This window comes from Toxotes jaculatrix, chromosome 4 (genome assembly GCF_017976425.1).
Source record: "Toxotes jaculatrix isolate fToxJac2 chromosome 4, fToxJac2.pri, whole genome shotgun sequence".
Lineage (NCBI taxonomy): Eukaryota > Metazoa > Chordata > Actinopteri > Toxotidae > Toxotes > Toxotes jaculatrix.
Genome location: NC_054397.1, coordinates 10,704,219 through 10,725,874, shown reverse-complemented (window position 1 = coordinate 10,725,874; position 21,656 = coordinate 10,704,219). Strand labels below are relative to the sequence as shown.

Here is a 21,656-nt window from a genome sequence, read left to right as displayed (position 1 = left end):
TATGAAACCAGTGCAGTCATGTGATGTCTTCTCTCATCATCATCATGACAAGTTGGAAGTCTGACCTTCCGCCAGCACACAGTTTGCCATGCAGGGGATTGAAGACTGCAATACAGCAGCAGTGCACTTGAGGCTACACTAGGGGCGGAGTTTGACCTCTCAAGTCTCAAAACATCACTAATCCGCGTCGGACATTCTGGCACAGGCCATCACCAGCCTCGCTTGTACAAAGAAAAAAATTTTCGCCGAAATAACACTGTCCCGACCGGGGTTTGTGTGGCATCAGACACAGACTCGGACTGCCGCCTGTGTGCGTGTCGGAGGGATTGGGAACGCTGCACTATGACAGATAGTGCGTTACATGCGTGTGGACATATCTGCAGTCATTTGTAGCCAGTTTCATTTGCAGGATTCGCCGAGAAGTCGTGGGATTTGCGCGCTGACAGCTGGACCGCCCTGCGCCTTCATTGGAGGCGAGCAGTCCAAGTATCCGCTTCCCTTTAAAGGTGAGTCTGCAAAGCACTTGTTTTCTCAATGCGTGAATTCAAGTTGCGGCATATTTATGCCACTGTAGCTGACCGGGCGCCGTTCCCATATACAGTTCACCGTGAGGCTGGTGGTGGAGCACTGGCAGCATGCCTCCTGCTGTGGGAGCGCGCTCGTCGAAGCTTTTTGGGGCGTTTAAGGCAGGAAAACACAAGATGGTCATCAAATTCCGTTCAGTATAGGATTTATGTCCTCTCCGTGAACCCTACAGCAAAGATGGGTGCTTATGTCAGACCGTATAGGCCTATACAGGAATCACATGGTGTCGGAGAGGTCGGTGCAGAAACACATGTGGGTATTTAAACCAAATGTAGACTTTATATGCGAAATTTAAACATTCAAAAGGTTAGAATGTTTATTTAACGTCATTTTCTCATGAAAAATGGCTGAGATGAAATTAAACAGCTTTAATCATTAATGTATTGAACATATAAAATAAAAGGCACATTAACAAAAAAGCCTGTGACAATATGAAACATAGTATACGCCTGTGAAAGTCTGACATCCTGTTGAACAATTCCAATGTAGTGTCTTTCTCATCTAATCATATACAGTTTTTTCACCACCTGTGTACAAACATTACAAATGTAAACAAATTAGAACACATCAAGAGAAATGTGGCTGCTCTGTATTTTGATTTTTGTTGTTTGGGTTAAATGTTGTAGCTTAAACTTTTGATGCAGTGGAATTTCAAATAAGACAAGCTACTGTTTATGTTGATTCTTAGCCCGATAACTATTTATGAGAAAGGAACATTATCATATCCATACAAAATAAAGTGTGCCAGAGCAAGTTAAACTGCACACTATACTTGCAAATTTGAATTTTGGCAATACAGGACCATTTTAGGTTTTGATTAAAAACGGTATTGATAAAATGATGTCTAAAAATATAATAATTATGTTTGTATAATTGTATTAGATTTTATTTTAATGTTGATCTTTTCATTATTGTCATTCTACTTATATTCTACCTATTCTCCATATAAAAGCAGATCTAAAGGAATCTGAAGACCTATAAGTCTGAAGTTTTAAACGTTAAACAAGATTTGTCTGTTCTCTATAAGTAGGTGCAAAGTATCAAAAACAGTTAAACTGTTGTCACGTTCTTGCATCAGTTGGCGTGGTGGTCACACTGCAGATTGTGGAGGGTTGTGAAGGCTGCAGATCACGGAGGTGGTGCAGGACTCAAATCTCAGGTCTTATCTCTGTGGTTCTGACCAAAGATACGGGAATTGCAGTTTATAGCTTGAGAATGAACGTCATGTTGATTTTGCTTTTATCTGCTGAATTTAATTTAATGAAGAAAAGCTTTGCATTGATCTTGTGTTTGTACACATTTTTGTATGCCCCTCCCAGATTTTGTCCAGTTGCCATTCAATGTCCAGTAGCACATGGCTGAGGCTGCCCTGTGGCTGATCCTGACAATGCTTTCAACTAACCGCTCTGGAGGTGCGTGGGGATGAAATGGATGGAGCCCATGGCCAGACCAACGCACCAGCTCCCACCTCCCAGCATGTCCAGCTGCAGCAAGTCTCCCCCCAGCTCTGGAGAAGGTAGGTGACATGATTCATCTGTCATCTGACCAAATCAGTCATTTGGATTAGTGATGTAATGAAAACTGTGTCCAAGATGAACTGAATTTTAACCTGGGGCTGCTTATTATACCTCCATAGTGTCATGCAGTAATCATCATATTTTGAACCATCAGTGTAGCAGCTCTTTAAGAGGCACAAAGACACAGACAAGCACATTCTATATGAAATACTAAACAGAAGGTATTAAAATCTGAGATCTTTTTCCATCAGTTGCAGGCTCTAACTCTATGGCATGGGTGAAGATGTTCAAGAAACCCGGGGGAGGCTTGAAGAAATCCTACCAGCCTGGGAGCATGCTGTCTCTTGCGCTCACCAAAGGCCTGCTGAATGAGCCCGGACAGAATAGCTGCTTCCTAAACAGCGCTGTTCAGGTAAGAGCCATTTTCTACCTAAATTAAATTTTAAATACTTGAATTAAGTTAGAAAACTATCTCAATGCTCAAAAAAACAAAACAAAAACAAAATAAAACATTCTTAATTGAAAGTTTTCCGCACTCTTGTCTTGCAAACTTAGTTTGAAACACTGAACTGAAAAGCAGCATAAAGCAATTTTTGACCTCTAGAGGGCAGAAGTAGACTCCAAAACTGACTCAGCAAGTTTTAAAACTACCGCACATAAATAAACATCTCGTTCATTTGTTAAACATTTGAGGACATTATCCTAACGTCACTTAGTGAAAAACAGCGAAATGAGTAGAATCCTACTAATGTTCGCTTGTATTTCATTCATATTGTCAACTCCTGAATAAAATATGTCTCCAGCTTGTTAGCCAGCTTTTTTATTTACTATTTTCACTGGCAATGTGTAAGTGACTTGCATGAGCTAGTTTTGTATGTGTGGGTTAGTTAGAGATGCTGGGACAGAGCCACGTGGACCATCAAACCAAAAGAATGAGCAGAAAATGATTAAAAGCTGTGAAAAGCTGCAGAGTCCAGTGTTAATGTTCAGTTGGTTCAGTTACCTTGAAGGCATTTAATTCAGTGTTAATGTCAAAAATACTTCGAAGTGTCTCCATTGAGACTTTGAAACCCTTGAATAAAATATCTTGCTTTCAGCTGCTGTTGTTAATTCTTCACAGGTTCTTTGGCAGCTGGACATTTTCAGGAGAAGTTTGAGGCAGCTCTCAGGTCACTTTTGTCTGGGTGACGCCTGTATTTTCTGTGCTTTGAAGGTTCGTAGGTTCGGTTTTTGCATTCAAAGCAAAATCAGTCATTGTTTTTATTAGCATTGTTGATTATGTCAAATTTCCCTTTGATCATACGGATAATTAAAATGTCCAGTAATAATGTTTGTCAGGAATACCTTTAACTATTGTCACAAACTAACTAATCATTGATTTTTTTTTATTCAGAGTATATTCAGCCAGTTTCAGCAGAGTAGAGAGCGTGTGCTCCCCTCCGACAGCCTGCGTAACGCTCTAGCTGAAACTTTTAAGGATGAGCAACGCTTTCAGCTTGGTCTGATGGATGATGCTGCTGAGTGCTTTGTACGTTGACACTCAAAAGTAAAAAAACACCTTTCCACAGTAACTGTGTGTTAAATAATGTTATGCAGCTTCCTCCTCTGTGACACTGAAGATAAAAGGAAGCAGAGGCCACTGATAAAATGCCTTTGCTCTGTGTAAGATTTATCTACTGTATGTAAAGGTGCATTAGATTTCTGTCTGAATGGTGCCTAGGACATCCAAGAGTGCTTTATTTGTGCAGTTGTTTGTGTTGATGGAAAAAAGGTGGAGACCTCAGTGGTTAAGTTTGACTTCACATTACAAGCTATGAGTGCAGAATTTTAAAGCAATGGACTCCATTTTAATATCTACAACCACTCTAAAGCCGTATAAATTTTGTTAGTTGCTGCAGGATTAAACCATTAAGATGTGGCTATTTTAAGTTTCACGTTGTTTCACACACGTATGAGTGGGTATGACTTACTGGTTTACAGTTTGTGAGGAAAAAGAATTGTTAAGGTTTAGAGTGACATGATTTTTGTGTTTCTATCTGTGCTGTAGTTCTGTGTAGCATGTTTGCATGTATCCAATACTGACAGTGTATCTGCTCTTATTTCATATGTTAGGAGAACATTCTGGAGCGAATTCATTTACACATAGTTTCAGACACTGCAACTGATGCTTGTTCATCCAAATCCTGCATCACTCATCAGAAGTTTGCAATGATGCTTTATGAGCAGGTGAGTGATATTTTCAGAATTTGCCATTTTATTTGCCGAATGATATGGAAAACTGTACAGTATTATACTAAGATATCTATTAATGTGAAGTTCATGGAGACAATATGACGAATGACTCCTACAGCTGCTGTAACTAAATGTTAGAGTTAGTGTTAATGGTATTTTAATGCACAATGTCATTTACTAAAATGTAAACATAAAGTGTAATTTGTAAAATAACATTTCCTTTTCTTTTTCAGTTTGTGTGTCGCTGTTGCGGAGCATCTTCAGACCCGCACCCATTCACAGAATTTGTACATTATGTCTCAACCACTGCTTTATGGTGAGTGCATAATACTGAATCCTTATTTGATTGTAGTTTCAAGCTTTTGAGATCAGTTTCTTTTTCAGACTAAGAGCTGTAGTTTGAGTCTCTTAATATATGTGTATACTGGAGTGTTTTTACTGTTACTGTTTTGGCACATTCATAATCCTGAACCTGACCTTTAGAAGCTTAATGTATCTTTGTGGCACCTGATTGATAGAATAGCACCCAAACACTCATCACTGACATTTGTATTGTGTTGAAATGTCCTGTAACACATTCCACCATTGATCACTTGTGCGCCCTGAAATTTCCTCTATGCTGACAATGCCAAATAATTATATTTACACAATTTTAAGTTAAAAAATTAGTCTGTTTTTCTCTTTTGTGCAACATGTGCACAAAAAAAATATATGCTTGAGTTCTGCATGCAGCAAAAAGTAACTGTGCATTGATTAGTATCAAAGCTTATTAGGAATAAGTGAGTGTTAAAATATCTATATTTTAAACTGCAAAACAAATTAAACTGAATATTACAGATAATGTAAAATATTAAATGTATTGTATTGTATGTTTATATGTTTTCTGGTGATCATTTATGGATTCTAAAATAGCACCACAGGATTTTATATGTTCACTCAGTGCATGAACAAAGGTCATACACATAAAGGCTGTGGTGACCACTCTTGTTTTTATGCATTTGATGCACAGCCAACAGGTCGATCGTATGTTGGGGAAGAACGAGCGGCTCAGGTCAGACATGTTTGGAGAATTGCTGCAGGCAGCAAACAACACAGGTGACCTCCGCAGCTGCCCGGTATGTGATCTTTTGTTGTTGTTCATTTTAATGTGATGTTTTTCTTGACGAATTAACAAATCTTTTCAAAGTGGTGTCTCAGTACCTTTCCCTGTTCTGCTGTGTTGTCAAAACATCTGTCTGATTTCAACCATTAAATGCTGTTTCAATTCAGGCAGCTATTAATGAATAATTTAGCCGTTCAGCTACATGTAACATTTTGCACGTTACTGTAAAATGGACATAAAAATGATTCTTGCAACTATGCAGAGTACACTATGTGCTTTCTGCTGTGACACTGCACTTGAAGCGGCCGGAAGGAGACGGTGCCAGACTAGTGTTAGGATATAAATAGCAGTAAGGGCTTATCCACTGTTTTTCTCTCATCTGTATTTGCTGCCACTGTCTTCCTCTTCAGTGTGCATCAGTGTGGTGAAGCTGAATGCTCTGTTCCCAGAAATGTCTGGAAGAATGGAACTGCAGTACTGACTTAACAATGCTGATGTGCAGATAATACTGGATCTTTTCCATCTTTGCAATAGTCCTGATTAGTGTTTTTTGAAATGATGAGTCACATGAGTTTTATTTTAGTTTTTTTTATTATTATTTTTTTTTAGTTTTTGACATTGAGGGAAATTTGCTCATTTATTTCTTGCTCAGACTTGAAATAAAACATCAATTCACTTCTATCTCAGTGTCCAGTAGTGAGTTTGGATCCAGCGCATGCTTAGGCTACCTTTAGCACAAAAACTGGAAGCAGGGGAACAGCTAACTTCAGCCAAGCCGGAAGTAAAACAGCCGTGTTATTTACACACTGACATCTTATGTTTTATACGCTGCACAAATTTTTGTCTTGTGCCTGTTCGTCTGGTTTGACTTTATTCCAGCATCTTGTAAACATAATATTATTTAGTTAAGAAATTCACCAATTTTGACTTAATGACCTGGGCCAAGTTGTTGTTTGTCAAGAAACAAACACAGAAACAGAAAGGCTTAAAATAGCTGCAGTTTTGTACATAAAACTGACTTAGAATTGTTCTAACATTGCTTAGTGTTTCCTTCTACTTCCAGTCCTTGGGCTAAGAAACATGCAGGCTAAAGTCAGTGATCTACCTCCTCTGTGTCTTGAATGCACATTGAAATTGATACTGAAATGCTCATTTTGTTTTCCAAAATGTATATAAAGTACATTTTTAAAAACTGCTTTGAGAAAGTTATTAAATTGCAAAATATAATTATTGTTGTCATTTAAATCCATGATAAAGAACTATGCTTTTTGCAATATCATTATGGACCTCCATATGTTTTCCTTCATATTTTGCAGAGTGACTGTGGTCAGAGTATCAAGATCCGTCGTGTGCTCATGAACTGTCCAGAGATCGTGACGATAGGATTTGTATGGGATGCTGAGCAGTCTGATCTTACAGACGATGTCATTCGCTCACTCGGCCCACGTTTGAACCTGTGTGGGGTAAGGGCTGAACAGGCTGAGGGGCCTTAAGACCTCATGTGCTGCTTGTAAGCACCAGATGACAAAGAGGAATGTGTCATCTTCATCATCTGAAAGGACACTTTGCACAACAATTTACTTGTTATAGTGTTAAAAGATTGACCTAAAAACTGGACTTTCACAAAATTACACCAATCTCAGTTCTTTTTTCTCACTTTTGGTGATAATATACAGGAAATTAAGGTCAGCTTGGCGTTATCTTAAAAAAGTCTATCAAAACCACACACTTCAATTTCATTCTCATAGGATTTAGCATCTGGCAGAGAAAAATGTGCAGAGATCAAACTTCACTTTGCTCTCTTTCAGCTTTTCAACCGTGTCACTGATGAAAATGCCAAACGGAGCGAACTACATCTGGTGGGGATGATCTGTTTTTCGAGTAAACATTACTCAGCTTTTGCCTATCACACCAAATCTTCAAAATGGATGTTTTTTGATGATGCTACTGTAAAAGAGGTTAGGAGCTCTGCCATTAATCTGCTTTATCCCTGTTCAGAAGTCTGCTACCTGTTACTGTCGGTTACATGGTCTTATATCACACGTTTTGTTTTCCCAGATTGGATCCAAATGGAAAGATGTCGCCTCTAAATGCATCAGGGGTCATTTCCAGCCGCTTCTTTTATTTTACACTAATCCTGAGGGAAGTCCAGTATCAAATGAAGATGCACCAAGACAAACTACAATGTGTCCCCGGTACAAAGCCCAAGTAAATGGTGACGTGACAGGTAAGACAGTCCTCCTCTTATCAGCACATCTAACTCTAGAACTTCTCATGGACGTTCAGCATGTAAATGCAGCTGTTCTTTTTGTTACTAACTTTGAAAATGTACAGCAGATATTTTAGTTTTGTTTTTTTTTGTGTTAAGCAACAAGTAACCACAACAGCATAACTCAGCGTAAGTTAAAATGACTATAAACAAACTAGTGGGAGATTTAAACATCTTTTTTTTGTCTTTTGAAAAGTGGCAATGGTTAAAGTGTAATAATCTATTTAAAATCCATTCTGCCTCTAGTTCATTCATTATTTTCTTTCATCAGGATGCTGTGTCATTTGTTACTGCTCATTAAACACAGACCTTGTCATGGATCATCCTACTTTGACCACAGCCATACATGAATAAGTCTCTCACTTACATTTGTAGGAAGTTTTGGACTGTATGTATGTTAGCAGCCCGCTGTGTTTAAGGTAATAAATTAATTAATTTGGAATTTTAGTTGAATCAAGATATGCGTAATCCATCATAAGCTGGCACAGTCATGTAAAAAATCTCTATTATTTTTTTACATTATTTTTTCAAGTGCAGGTGTCAGAGTGGATTAACTTGTTTATCCCATGGCTATTGGTCTGAAATTAAAAGAGGCACATACACACAAAGTCTTATGCCCCTTTGGAATAGATATTACTTCAGTACTCCACCAAGCAGTAAACCTGCAGTCAGTTAAACAACTGAAAGCTGTTGCCTTCCAGATGTGCATATTCATTTAGAAAATAAATTAAATAGCTGAAGTTACCATGAGCAACAATTTCTAATAACAGATATTAGTTACTGACAGAAAACGATCATGCATGCTAAGGTTAACACACCACAACATAGTGGTACTAATAATAATTAACAGGAGCACGAAAAGGATTATAAAACTGATCAGTTTTAATTTGTCTAATAATTTATTTCCAAAAATCCATATCCGTTATAACATCTGAACAATTTTTCTGAGAGTATCATTCAGTGAAATTAAATGTGAAACAATGCCAGTACCTAGGACAATAATGATGTCGCTCTGCAAAATTACAGTTATGGTTTGCATTGGGATTGAAAGAGTGCTGTTAAACCACAGGCAGAAAGATTGTCCTGCCCTGTGTGCTGGCTTGAACTTGACATGAGGATGATGCCTCTGTTGCACGCAGATTACCACCCACGCCTCCCTCCCTAATCCCTGCTCCTGTGGCCAAGCTCACTCATGCTCCTGCTCAGCAGTTCTCACTCCTCCCCTAGACATTTCCGATGTTTTGCCTCCATTAATTTATCTGCTTGGTTTTTTGGCAATGGCGCCTTGCCCGTTTAGATGGATTGTTCTGCTTTAGTGTGTTGGCCAGACACTTTGACTAGCATGGGACGGGATTCATGTTTTTATGAAAATAAGTGTAAGTAACTGATTTTTTTGTGTGTGTGTTTCAGAGTCAAACATGGCTTAGAAACCTTATATGTATTCTGTGCATTATTTAGTATTACCTCATTTGTTACATTATTTTAAATTGATGTTTAAAGATGTACTGTTTATTTGACCTGCAGTACATAGTGGTAGGAGTTTTCATTTCCTACAATTTTAAATTATCCACTCTTACAACTACAAGTAACCAAGACATCTGCCCTGCAGTATTATACTATGCTTGCATTACTAAGCTTGAGAGTCTCTGTATACCTTCAGGCGGCATGATGAAGTGTGTATAAGTTAATTACGTGGCAGTTGTGTAAGGTGTACTCCATCTAAATCTAGTACCTTTTTCAGTGGAACTACTTAAATGCCAGCATTAGGCTACAGGAATAAATCTGGAAATCCACAATACTACAGCTTACTCACTGCCGTTACTCACTGCTGCTCTAACATCCAGCAGCCATGTGCATGCACACAGCTTCAAAGGGCATTTCCTTCACCAGTTTTCTATTTATTATTCTGTCTTGTTATTATTATTTTTTTTTATTGTAGATCTTCACAACAATATGAATCATTGTCTTGAAGTGCAGTACTGATTGCATAAAAACACAAAAATAAATACGGAGATAATGCTGCAGAAAATGGTCCAGCTAACACGCAGAAAGGAGGAGTTGAGATATGAAACTGAAAGACAGTGGCAGCTGTTAGGTAAATGTGCTGATTTGGAGGCAGATGTTTGCAGTTCACTGCAGCTCTGTTTCTCACTGTGACCTGCTTGCTACAGAGGGGCAGAGACTCACCACATGGTTTGCAAATGTGTAAGCGGTAGTGTATTTTAACATGCATGATGCACTGGCATCTGTTCTCTGGTGGAAAGAAGAAATTAAAATTTGTTATGTCTCTTGCCACATTTGCAGCAAAGATCCAAGGTGAAAGGGCCGCTTTGCCAAAACATCTATTATAGCTGGAATTTGTAATGAGTGAAAGAGGAAGAGTCAGAAGCAACTTGACTGATGAGCCTTGGTCAGAGAGTGGAAAATAAAATGTAGCTTTCTCAAGCTCGATACCCTCGGTGCACAACACACTGTAGATTTGTTTGAACCCAGAACAATCTGCAGGGTTGTCAAATTGCTAAAACAACCCTAACCCTAGTACACCTCATGTGGAGGACAGCACTGACTGTTTCTTCAAGTTCCAGGAGGTTTTATGCAGGTTAAGGGAGTTAAGGGCCAAATAACAATTGTTTACTATGTGGTTCACTAATATCAGAAGGTTTCAGAAATCTGCAAAAAAAATTGCAATTCTGAAAAGTGCAATCTTCTGCATCGAATGCAAGCACTCATCTGCTATTTCTTTTTTTTTCCCCTCAGTGAAACGTCCCCTTGGTAGTCCTAACAAATTCCAGGAACCTTTCATGGAGAATTTGCCGAGACCAGGTGAAACATCAAAAAAAGACAGAGGGCACAGGAGACCAGACCCGTCACAACATAAAGGTAGAACGTTGTGTCAGCATCATAGGTATAGGCGTAAAACTGATATTTCAGAGGCAAAAACAAAGACATATAGGGGCAATTGCTGTACATCAGAACATGTTTGAATTAGTAATTCTACAAATGATCTTTGTCCACTTTGTTTAGAGATGGCACATGCAAGATCTTCATCTCCTCCAGAGAATGGACTGAGACCTCCTGTGGACCAAAAATTAAAAAGCTCTCAACGCGCTGAGAAGTCATCAAACCATTCAGCCAGGGGATCTCAGGAGCCACATGGGCAGTCCTTGGGTACACAGGGTGGTGGGCATAGCCGGAGAATCAACATCTCTCCAAGTCACTATGATCAGGATAGCTGCCAGGAGCAATGGGAAAAAGGTGGAAGCCGCAATAAATCTAAGTCCACGTGGAGACCCATTCGGGAGGTGTTAAATGTGGACACAGTACTGAACGAACTGGAGCAGCGACGTCAACAGCAACATGACAGCCCACGGCGCAGTAAACCGTCATCCCAGGAAAGGGTTAATGCTGAACCAAGTCGAGACCGTGAGAAGGAATATGTACGAACCAGAGAAGATCGAAAGCAGAAGTGTTTAATGACAATTTATGAGGATGAGCAGAGGCATGAGACTGAGAGCCACAGCTCTGTAGAGTCAGAGAGCAGGGCCAACCAACAGAGGGGCAGCAGGCTTAAGGGTGGCCCCAAGACGCTGCTACGTAGTGACACCTGGACCATACAGAGGACAGAGTCTGGCTACGAGAGCAGTGATAGACTCAGCAGTGGCTCCACCAATCCTGATTCACCTGGGGTTGATGGCTTTGCTGTTAAAGACCAGAGATCAACACCAGAGGCACAGTTGCAGAGGTAAGAAAAAATTCTGTAATTGGTAAATCTGTACAAAGATGTTATATGTGTTAGCAGTATCAGACATGAGATTGAAAGGGTTTTCAACATATGACTTCGGCACATTGGCTTTTAAAGCAACAGTACAGCAAAAGACAGAAATCCGTACAAAATCCAAATGTTCAGTATTGTAATGTTTAATGTTTAGGATTTATGTTAAGCATAAGAAATCTCATTTTGGGATGTTAGAATCCCGTTAGCCTGGGCAGATAGTGAATATGGAAATGTCTTTGTTTCAGTCGTTCTGTCAGTGCTTTTCATGGATTTCTGTGCATTATTTGCCCTTTTTTGTTTGTTTGTGACTGTGCTGCCCGGTTTCGCAATACACTACTTGAAAAATTAGCTTGAAATCCTGCTAGGAATAATTTTGGTGTTTTATTTTCAGCCAGCTGCATCAAAAGGGAGGTGATGCAAAATCAAGTATAATGTCCTCACCTTCACACAACGGTAAGTTCCAATATATAAAGAGCTTTGTTAGGTTTTCCTTTGTATAGTTAAAATCTTAGCTGGTATTAAATGCAGCGAGTGGAACAACCACAACCAGTTACCTAGTTTTAACATGCAATAAGTAATATTCTTTAGTTTTTTGGTTTGTAATAAGTTTAGTAAATTTATTTTACATTATATTGTAGCCTGGCACTGTGTATGGCAAAATGTGACGTGAATAAAAATCTGTTACGAGTTCACATTAAGTCAACTAAAAAAAACCAAATCCGGTGGTTAAAAATAACAAAGATGGGCCATAAAAGAAGGAAGAGGATAGACTGAGACACCAACAGCAAAAATAAGATGAAAATTAAAACAGGATTTAGAGAATAAAAGAACATGTCATTGTTTACGCTCAGTTACATCTCACATCTAATCTGCACAACCTCCAGGAAAAGATTTACAGGGAAAAGAATTAAGTCTTCGTAGATCCAGTATGTCATTACAAGAAACACACAATGGGTTGAGTATTTATGCAGGACTCTCATGTCCTACACAATTGAGTCTAAGAAAAGTTACAACTTTTTGGATTATGTAAGTAGGTGCCTGCCACAAGAGAACAGTTTCCAAAAGAGGAGTTTTCCCTATTTTTCTTTGTTTTCTTCTTTCTGTATATTTATGTTAGTATGTGTGTTCTTTTAGTCTTTACAATTGATTTGATTGAACTGAATTGAAGATTGACAAAGGTCTGAGTTGATTTCTGAGCTCAGATGGCTTATTTAACCTCTTCACCCAGTCAGCTCTGCACAGGCATTAAACTGATAATAATCCCACAAATCTCATTCAGATAGCACAGCTGGACGTGGCTACTGGCATTGTCATAAATGTCTTTCCTTTTCATGCAGTACTTCGAGTCTGCTGCGCTTGATACTTTATCGAGGCTATGCGCATCCAGCGCCAGTGTTTCCAACCAACAGCTAAAGCTTTTATCCTTCCATGGACCTCTCCAGGGCAACAGCAAAGAAAAAAATAACACATCTATTTTTAAAGGGAAGGAATTCAGCACCACACTGCCTCTCGCTGCGCTGACTGGTTCATCCCAGCTGTAAGAAAGTCTAGTGAGATTAATACTGTGCTGCTGCCACCTTGTGTCCTAAGAGGGCAACAGCTTCTTAGTCAGATGTATAGGTCCCTTGTCTTTACCTAGTTTCTACCTTTAATTAATTATGTATGTGTGTATGTGTATGATGCCTAGTTCATAATTAGGGAAGAAGATTAGGGCAAAGTGACAAAAGTATTTGAGCTCAGATATTAATCTCAGAATTCAGAGAAAAACAAATCTGAATTATGAGATTAAAGTCGAAAATCTGCGATTCAGCAGAATTATGACTTTATTTTCAGAATTTTGAATTAAATCATGCAAACCTAAAAAAAACAAACAAATTAATCAGAAATTGAATCTGTTTTTTACTCTACTCCTCTTCCTCAGAGTTAGTTTTTTTTTTAGGGCAGATGCCTTTCCATTTGTTAATATTATATATTATTAATTGATTTTAGAAGATTTCTACCTTGTAATCAGTTGATTTTCTTGTAATCTATTGTCCTGTAGGGCACATTTTTTTTGCCCCATAGGGCAGAGCGAGTAAATTTAGTAGAGTAAATGTGCATTTACTCTACCAGTCAAACATTTTAGAACACCACAATTTTTCCAGTTTTTAATTAAGCAGTTCAGGCCCTAAATGCTACAAAGGTAGCCAGTAAACTGCCCCAGGTAGAAATGTACAGCTTTCCTGCAGCAAAGGAAACATAAACAAATTAATCCTTTGCAAACAGTTTCAAACAGTTCCTCCAGGTGCCCCTGGAAAAACTGAGGTGTTCTAAAACCTCTGATCAATCATTTATATTCTAATTTTTTATACTGTCACTTTTTCTCTCACTATGGTTTGATCACCTTTATTTCATATTTTATAGGTAAACATCAACCCAAACCTCAGGGAAAGAACCATGACCAAGTTTCACATTCACATCTAAAGTGCAGTCCAAGTTCAAGGTAGTGTGCTTTATTCTAAACTATAAACAAATTGTTCCAATATGTACAATTAAGAATATATAAAATACAGTATATTATATTCAGGTATTTCCATAATATTTGGATACTCACTTCCAGCATTCTCTGGTATAAACACTTGTCTTTTTTGTAGACGAAAATCAAAGTACACTTCTAGCACTTCCAGGAAAGCAGTGTCTTCAGAGAGGGACTCCACCGGTCCTGATAACAGGCAGAGTGATCCGCAGGAGCTGACAAACTGTAGAGAAAGTACAGCCCTGAGGCACATTACAAAAACCAGCAGCTCAGAATGGAACAGCTCTGATGATCTTGCTCTCTCGGAGCCCGAGGAAAGAGAAAGTAGTTACCGCTCCAGCAACAGCGAGGCCGTCTCTTCTGATTCCCAGTGTCCTCATATAACCCTGCCGTACCACCCTCCCTGCAATGTGACTGCAGAACCTCTTCAACTGAACAATCAGCGTCAGCTCAGCACGACAGGGTCGCCTCACCTTCGGCCCACCCAGCGGATTACTCCTCATCAGGGTGAAACAAGCCACGCCGTGTTTCGTCCGAGGATGCTTCAAGAACCTTTTCCATTGAGTCCTCATCTTTCATCCACATCCTACGTTAGTCCTCACAGGAAGCCTGACATGTCAGGCCTACGAACCTTCTCAGATGCAAGCTCCAAGTCGGGCTCTGACCCAGAGAGGAGTACGCCATCGTCATGTGAAAGTGAGGAAAGACTAACCGGATGCAGAGTGGAACAGGCAGTGCCTGCTCAAGAGGTTTCTCTGACAACATACTTCAATGTGGATAACTGTATGACAGAAACATATCGTCTCAAGTACCACAACCAGAGGCCTCTTGTCCTCTCTGCCACGGTGCCACGGACAGTGGTTGCGACTGAGCGCAGAGATACCAGCCACACACTCCCCACTGACACACACTCACAAGACGTGCCAAAAGCCAGACCTGAAACAAGTAAGCCTTCTTCAATATGTTTGTAAACCTGAATGTAGTGTAGGGCTGTCTAGGGTGATAAAATATTTACTGTGAGATGATATAAATTCAACCATCAGAGATTTTGCTATACTGTTTATATTGTAGCAGCTATTTCTTTAACGTGTCTGGTTATTTTAGGCCATCTGGAGCAATGGTGCACATCAATTAGCAGGATTAATGTTGATTTTGTTTTTCTTCTTTTTTTTTCTTTACAGGCCATAATAGCAATAAACCCACTGCAAAATGGAACCCAGTGACAGCCAAAGGACTAGATGAACGTGGTTTTTTATGAGTGTTACTTGGTAAGTTTTGTTTACAAAGATGGACATTGGTCAGTAGAGTACTAATTGGATGCCAAAGAGTTTAGAGAATGGAAAGATGTTCTGAAGCCCGACATCTCCAAATTGAGTGGAATTTATTTATGCAAGCTTGTCATAAGTAAAACCTATTTCTAAATGCTGTTACGTATTGTTTGAAAGATTATCAACTATAATATAGACTGTCTTCCATTGTCCTGCCGTGTTGCTGCAGGAGGATTTTGTTTTAACCAAAAAAATCTGGACTGTTTTCAGTTTGCACAGAGGGTTTTTGAGTCTTTGAATCACCTTATGTCAAGTTTAAGCTGTTTATTTATTTCTTTTTTTTTCACTGTACAGTAGCTCTGCACTGAAGTGCTACAGAATTGAAGATACACCAATCTACAGTACGTAAAGTCAGGCATGAGAGATTATGGTGAGCCACCATGAAAGTGGTTATACTGTGGTTTGTGCAGTTATTACACAAAGATCAAAGAAGGAAGCGTGATAATAAATCACTGCATGATGGCATTAAAAGGTATATTCAAGATACTTTATCAGAATACGATGTCATTCTACAAACAAAATAAAACCTACAGGCCAGTGGTTTCAATCTTTAGCAGTAGGTTTAAGTTAGTTCATGTAATCACATCAAAGGAGAGTGAATTAAGATTGGAAATGCTTTTTGTTTATGTCTGGGCAGCTTACTGACTTTATGCACATTGAGGGGTTTAGGTCACCAAGGAACAGACATTGCAACATTTACTTATATTCAGTTACTGATTTGTTTCAGCTGTTATCATTTATCAGTTCTTTTACAACATTTATGTGTTAATGAATGACTGAGTGCTGCCCCGTAACAGTCTCCTTGGCTGTAAAAAAAAAAAAAAAAATCTGTTGAGGTAATTCACTGTTCATTCATGATTTGTTCATTTTTGGGCAGAATTCATGATATCATTCATAACAATTGTGGAGATCTTTGAGAGAAACAGTTTCTCAGCTGCAGTGGCAAGACTGCATTCAGTTTCTGTCAGTTCCAAAGCCCTGACACACATTTGTTGACTGTGACGTTCTGTGTTTGGGGCAGCGCTCAGGTTATTCAGCAGGTCACTGTATACCGTCATGTAACCTTGTGTATTCTACCTACGATTGTGCTGGCTCTTGTAATCCTTTTTTGTAATCCACAGTGATGTCAAATTGTATTTTTTCAGTCTTCCTCTTAAAGTAGAAAGATTTAAATACATCTGTATTTGCAGATATTTTCATAAAGATGCCAATATAACTAATATGCCTATCTGATATTATTATTGACCATACAACACAACACACAAGTATTCTTGTTAATAAGATAAATGTTCTAAAACCTGCATGTGGCCTTTACAAAGTCTTACTAGCTCCGTGTACATCATAAGCATGAGCATGAAAATATTGGACTGTGAGTCCAACAAACATAAATTCTATGGGATTTTACTTAATTGTAATAAAATAAATTCATTAAATAGCATTTTGTAACTACAGTTGATTTGGAAACTTTTAAACACTGGATCTATTTTCTTGATCATACAAGAACACATACTTTTGTTTATGCATCCATCGTAAATATAAACGTATAACGCAAACGACACGCTGGAAAACAACAACTGTCCGAGACATACTATGCATTCACTGAAAAATACTTTAAAGTTACTTTCAAAGCAGATTTTGACGTTTTTAAAGCTTAGTATTCTTTATAGCAGACATTCCTGAGAAGAGAGAAGCCAGTGTTGCTCAGTTTTCAAATATTAATATCAATTTACTTTTTTGTTCACTAAATTGCCAAGTCTTTTTCTAAACATCCTGCCATTTTTACATGCACGTAATTTTTTCACTTGCTTTGTATTTTTGTTCCTCCTCAATAACCTTTGTCAACATATTGCTCAACTGTCGTCACTGCACATAGTGAGTCACTGCACTTGCTGTTTGTGTGTGTTGTGTTTGAGATGCCTGACGTCAGAGATTTACGTATGTCTGTGTAATCACACCTAAATTTATAATGTGAGCATATATTTGCATTTTTCACAGTTTATTTGTTCACACTTTAAATTCAAGAAAAAGAAGGCATAAAATGTAACTGAGCTATTGTGAAGTTTTTTTCATAATAGCTTCTAACCTTTCAATTATATGCAGTGACACATGCCTTTAAACAAGTTGATTGTGCTGTAGCAATTATAATTCTTTTTTTTTTTTTACTGTTATTTGAAGATATCTAATATATAAACTAGATAAAGAAGTCAAAATTGCTAAATTACTTACTGGATTAGATGAAGCTGATTTGAGTATATTAACCAGGTTATTTCATTGTTGTCTCACCTGCAAAGTGTTTTTGTGGTTTGTTATGTGACTAATGTTATATCATTTATCTGCAATATTTTTCCTGTTTTTATGTAAATGTAAAAAACAAACATGGTATTCTTTTGTTTTCACACAGAGTGCCTTGACATTTTCAGTGGAACATTTTGTTTCATTTCTTTTTTGGGTGTTTGTGTGAGTGAAATCACACTTACAGAATGAGGGAGATGAATGAAAGGGATGGAGGATGTCATGCAAAACTTTTGAATATGCAATGCTAATAGTGACATATCTGATGACACTCCTCTGTGTGCACCATTGTACTGTATTTGTGTGTGTGGGAGTGGTAAAGGCATGGATTTGTGCCAGGTCTAATCTTCCTAAAAGCCCTTTCAGACTTGGAAGCTACAACCCCAGTGGCAAGTGGCAACCTCCGTGGTTCGCGCTTCATCCAGCTGCAGTTGGCAAATTTGACATGTTCAAATGTCATCAGCAGAAAGTGGGACAATCGGTGCGTGTAAGTGGCAAGTGCATCCCACCTCCTTGGTGGCAAAGCTTGGTGCTTCTAAGTTTGAAGGAGCCTTAATGTATAAAAACTAGATTTCCAGTGTTTATCTTGGGTTATTGTATGTATATGCACATCTGTGCACTTGGAAAAGGAAGATGATTGGTTATCCTTTTGCATCCATGATCCATAGACTTCAGTTAAAGGTTTTATATTCTCTGAAGGCCCGTTTGGTTAAAGGTCTTTTTGTCCTGTGTCACATAACGTCACAGTTGGCATTGCATCAATCCATATCTTTTATCTTGTGCTAAATATACAGGGACAGAACCTAATTAATTTACACTGTATTGCATCAACACTCAAGAACAAAAGAAAGAACTATGCCACTGATTTTATCTGATAAGTGACCGGCTGATGTGGCCTGATGTGAAGGATCTGTATGCCTCACTGAATCCTGTTGTCATACCTCTGTGTGTGCTTAGGATTCGGCATGACATTACTGCTGAACTGAGTTGTCGGTGCTTCAGTGAATGACTTCATGACTTGCGTAAATACAGACCAATTTAAAGATACATGTAAAATCTGTCTACACTTTATATTTTTGTAGATAATATATATTTATTTTTATTCATTGTTGAATAAAGTTTAAATTATTGTATCAATCTAAAATGAGTCCTTTTAATGTGTCTTTAAATTTACCTAAACATCCACTGATTCTCAGCAAAACTGATTATTTTGACAAACAAAGCACAGAAAACAGGCAGTTACAGTATGGCTTTATTACTGCAAGTATCAAAAGCTGGTGCAATTCAAAACTATTTCATATACAGTATAGGCATCTCAAGTAGTGCACTTTTTACAGGTTATGTTGACATAAGTAGTTGATAATTCAACACAATACTGTATGTAATCCTGAGGTCGAACATCTATGGTCTAACCCCTCTTGAAAATCCTCTTTGCATCCACACCGTCATAGTTGTAGCTCTGTTGGAGAAAGATGAGGTTATATAATTTCATAGCTCTGTATTTGACTGATAATCAAGATGGTTTCACGACATTTGAGGTCCTTATCCGTAACCTATATTCTGTAAATCAGCAAAAGATGCCAAAATCAGCTGATTGGTGTATGAGTTACAAACAGAGTGACAACTGGAATATCGAATAAAGCAATAAAGAACAGCCTTTATCCCAGCTAAACCTAATCTATGCACTACACGACTTTCTAAATAAATTTAGATAAAAATGGGGGTTTTTGCTGCCCTAATTTGCATAGATTTAAATTCATCCTACCTGTATGAGTTCATCTCCTTGGATGATTCTGGTTGTTGTCAGTTGCTTTCCATTGTCCTTTCTGAGGAAAACACCCTTCATCATGTCTCCCTCAATGTTCCATGAGCCCTAGGCGATGAAACATGGAAATTAGTCATGACATGCATGCTAGGTGGAACGGCAGAGCATGCTGTTTGACAGTTTTATGGCTGTGACTGTTTGTGGTAGTGGGCTGAAATCAACTGGAGTTATTACACTAAAAGTCAAACTTTGATGTATGAACTGTTTGCAAATGAACTCTTTGCAAATGAACTCTTTGCTGCAGCTCAAAGGTTCAAAGTCTTGAGTGAGTGAAATAAGAAGTAAGAGAATCCTCCTACAAAGCAACAACAGTCTGATAACTGGAAACGGACTTGACCCATGAAACGGTCAGTTTCTTAGTAATTAAGAGTGTAATGATGGATAGAGGTGGCCCTCTAGATGCCAGTTTTGCTTACTGATAGTTCAGTTCCATCGGCAAGGCTGTACTCAAAGGTGACCCCCAGGGTGAAGTCTATTTCCAGGGTGCGGAAATTGCTGCTCTCCTTCACATGAAACTTGTCTCCACTCTGTTCGATGATTATCTTGAGGTTGTCGTGCGCAGCCAACTTCCTCTTCACCATGTTAATTCCTATCAACAGGCACAGAGAATATGTTCAATAGACTCTGGACAATCAGAGGAAGTTTGTCAGAATTTAATCACTTTTCATGCACATGCATTACAAAAGATAGTTCCTTGGTTTGTGTATTTGTCAAGGGTAAGTAGGTACAAAGGCCATGTCACAAACATGAACAGTAGGTCATCGTGCTATCAAGTGTTTTCATTTGAGACCTTAGCTCCAGTGTTTGGCTCAGGTTTCTATTTAAGTGTTAAGACTTGGGATACCATATTAATTTATATCCTAAATACCAAATATGATACCAAAATAACAAATTTAAACAGGCTTCTAAATTTGTAAAAATGAAAAAGAATGCATGATTATACATGATTGCTATTTGACATTCTGACATAGAAACAGCTATCTTTATAAAAATGGGTTTAACTGCACTTTATCAGTGCTCTATCAATTGCCTTATCAGGTCTTATGGTATTGTGGTCATCTTTTTACTCTAGGAATAGACACTAATGAAGCACACTGTAGTATTATCAGCAATGCATCAAATGACAGCTATTTAATAAACATCTTTAACAATCTAAAGCAGATTATCAGCATTGTTCAGTTATCAGTTTGACATCACTCACCCATTTGTTCCATGAATTTCTCATAGTTTTCATTGCGATCAATTTTCCAGGTGCCGTTGAAGGTCATGGTGGCTGTGAGGGTGAACTGGACGACTCTGCAGCAAAGAGTGTCTTACTCAGAGTCTGCCGCTCCTTTTAAACCTCACACCCTCTTATCTCACCATCTATCCGAATGCTGATGTGGCCGTTTAAAGCTCATGTTTTCTCAAGGCAACATCCCCAACTGCAGCTGATTGGGCAATGCCATGGTACTGAATAGGAAGAATTATGGCATATCCAACAAACCATGCCATATGATACTGTATATTTTGTGAATAACACATTGGTTGACATCCTGTTATACCTGTATCTCTGTTTACAAAGGGTGTTGGTTCTTGCTCATACACATTAACAGTATTCAGTGCAGAACTGCAGTATTTAAGCAGACAACATTTTATGTAATGATAAATATAATTTAAATATATTTTTATATGAAACTCAACATCTATTTTTCCCCTGTGCCTCAACCTGAGACAAACACAAAATAAACTAAACAGACCAGATGAAGCATATGTGAATACAATGTTTGCACAACTTCAGGTACGACTCCTTTCTAATGTAATCCCGCTAAACCTCTTGTCACTCAGCCAAGAATGCATCTGATGTAATTACTTTGTACAACTGCAACTCAACTGTTTAGTTGATAAAGTATCTCCATTGAAAATTAAACCTTTGACCTTAATCTGGCCATTGTTGATAAACGAGACCTTTGATATTTTAAGTTAATATTAAACAAATACTGACAGTCATCATTTGCCACAACTGAATTTGATATCATCTGTGGTATTTCTGGGCAAATCACAAACCTTATGTAATGTTTTTGTAGCGTGTCTCTTTGTAGGATGTTTTTGAGCGTGGGTGTTGGGTATATAACGTGTATTTGGGACAACAGAATGATGTAGACATTAATTTACTTATGCCAAACCAACAGAAGTGGCAAAAATGTCAAAAAAGTATTTATCTTAAGCTGAAAAAA

General features: G+C 38.2%; 2 protein-coding genes across 2 annotated transcripts; one reads left to right on the top strand and one right to left on the bottom strand.

The window, feature by feature from the left end:
• The first annotated feature begins 225 nt into the window (after positions 1–225).
• usp53b (ubiquitin specific peptidase 53b) lies at positions 226–18,676 on the top strand. The gene is made up of 17 exons (XM_041036597.1): positions 226–506; positions 1,905–2,101; positions 2,354–2,514; positions 3,223–3,315; positions 3,496–3,630; positions 4,215–4,328; positions 4,568–4,650; positions 5,344–5,449; positions 6,753–6,899; positions 7,245–7,394; positions 7,495–7,663; positions 10,463–10,585; positions 10,730–11,447; positions 11,872–11,933; positions 13,884–13,962; positions 14,114–14,940; positions 15,177–18,676. Exons 2-17 carry the CDS (start codon positions 2,008–2,010, stop codon positions 15,251–15,253), a joined length of 3,138 nt encoding a protein of 1,045 aa, XP_040892531.1. The 5' UTR covers positions 226–506; positions 1,905–2,007; the 3' UTR covers positions 15,254–18,676.
• Positions 18,677–18,849: 173 nt separating this feature from the next.
• fabp2 (fatty acid binding protein 2, intestinal) lies at positions 18,850–20,836 on the bottom strand. The gene is made up of 4 exons (XM_041036371.1): positions 20,642–20,836; positions 19,857–20,029; positions 19,381–19,488; positions 18,850–19,074 (listed from the first exon to the last, which is right to left on the bottom strand). Exons 1-4 carry the CDS (start codon positions 20,706–20,708, stop codon positions 19,024–19,026), a joined length of 399 nt encoding a protein of 132 aa, XP_040892305.1. The 5' UTR covers positions 20,709–20,836; the 3' UTR covers positions 18,850–19,023.
• Between the last annotated feature and the right edge of the window lie 820 nt (positions 20,837–21,656).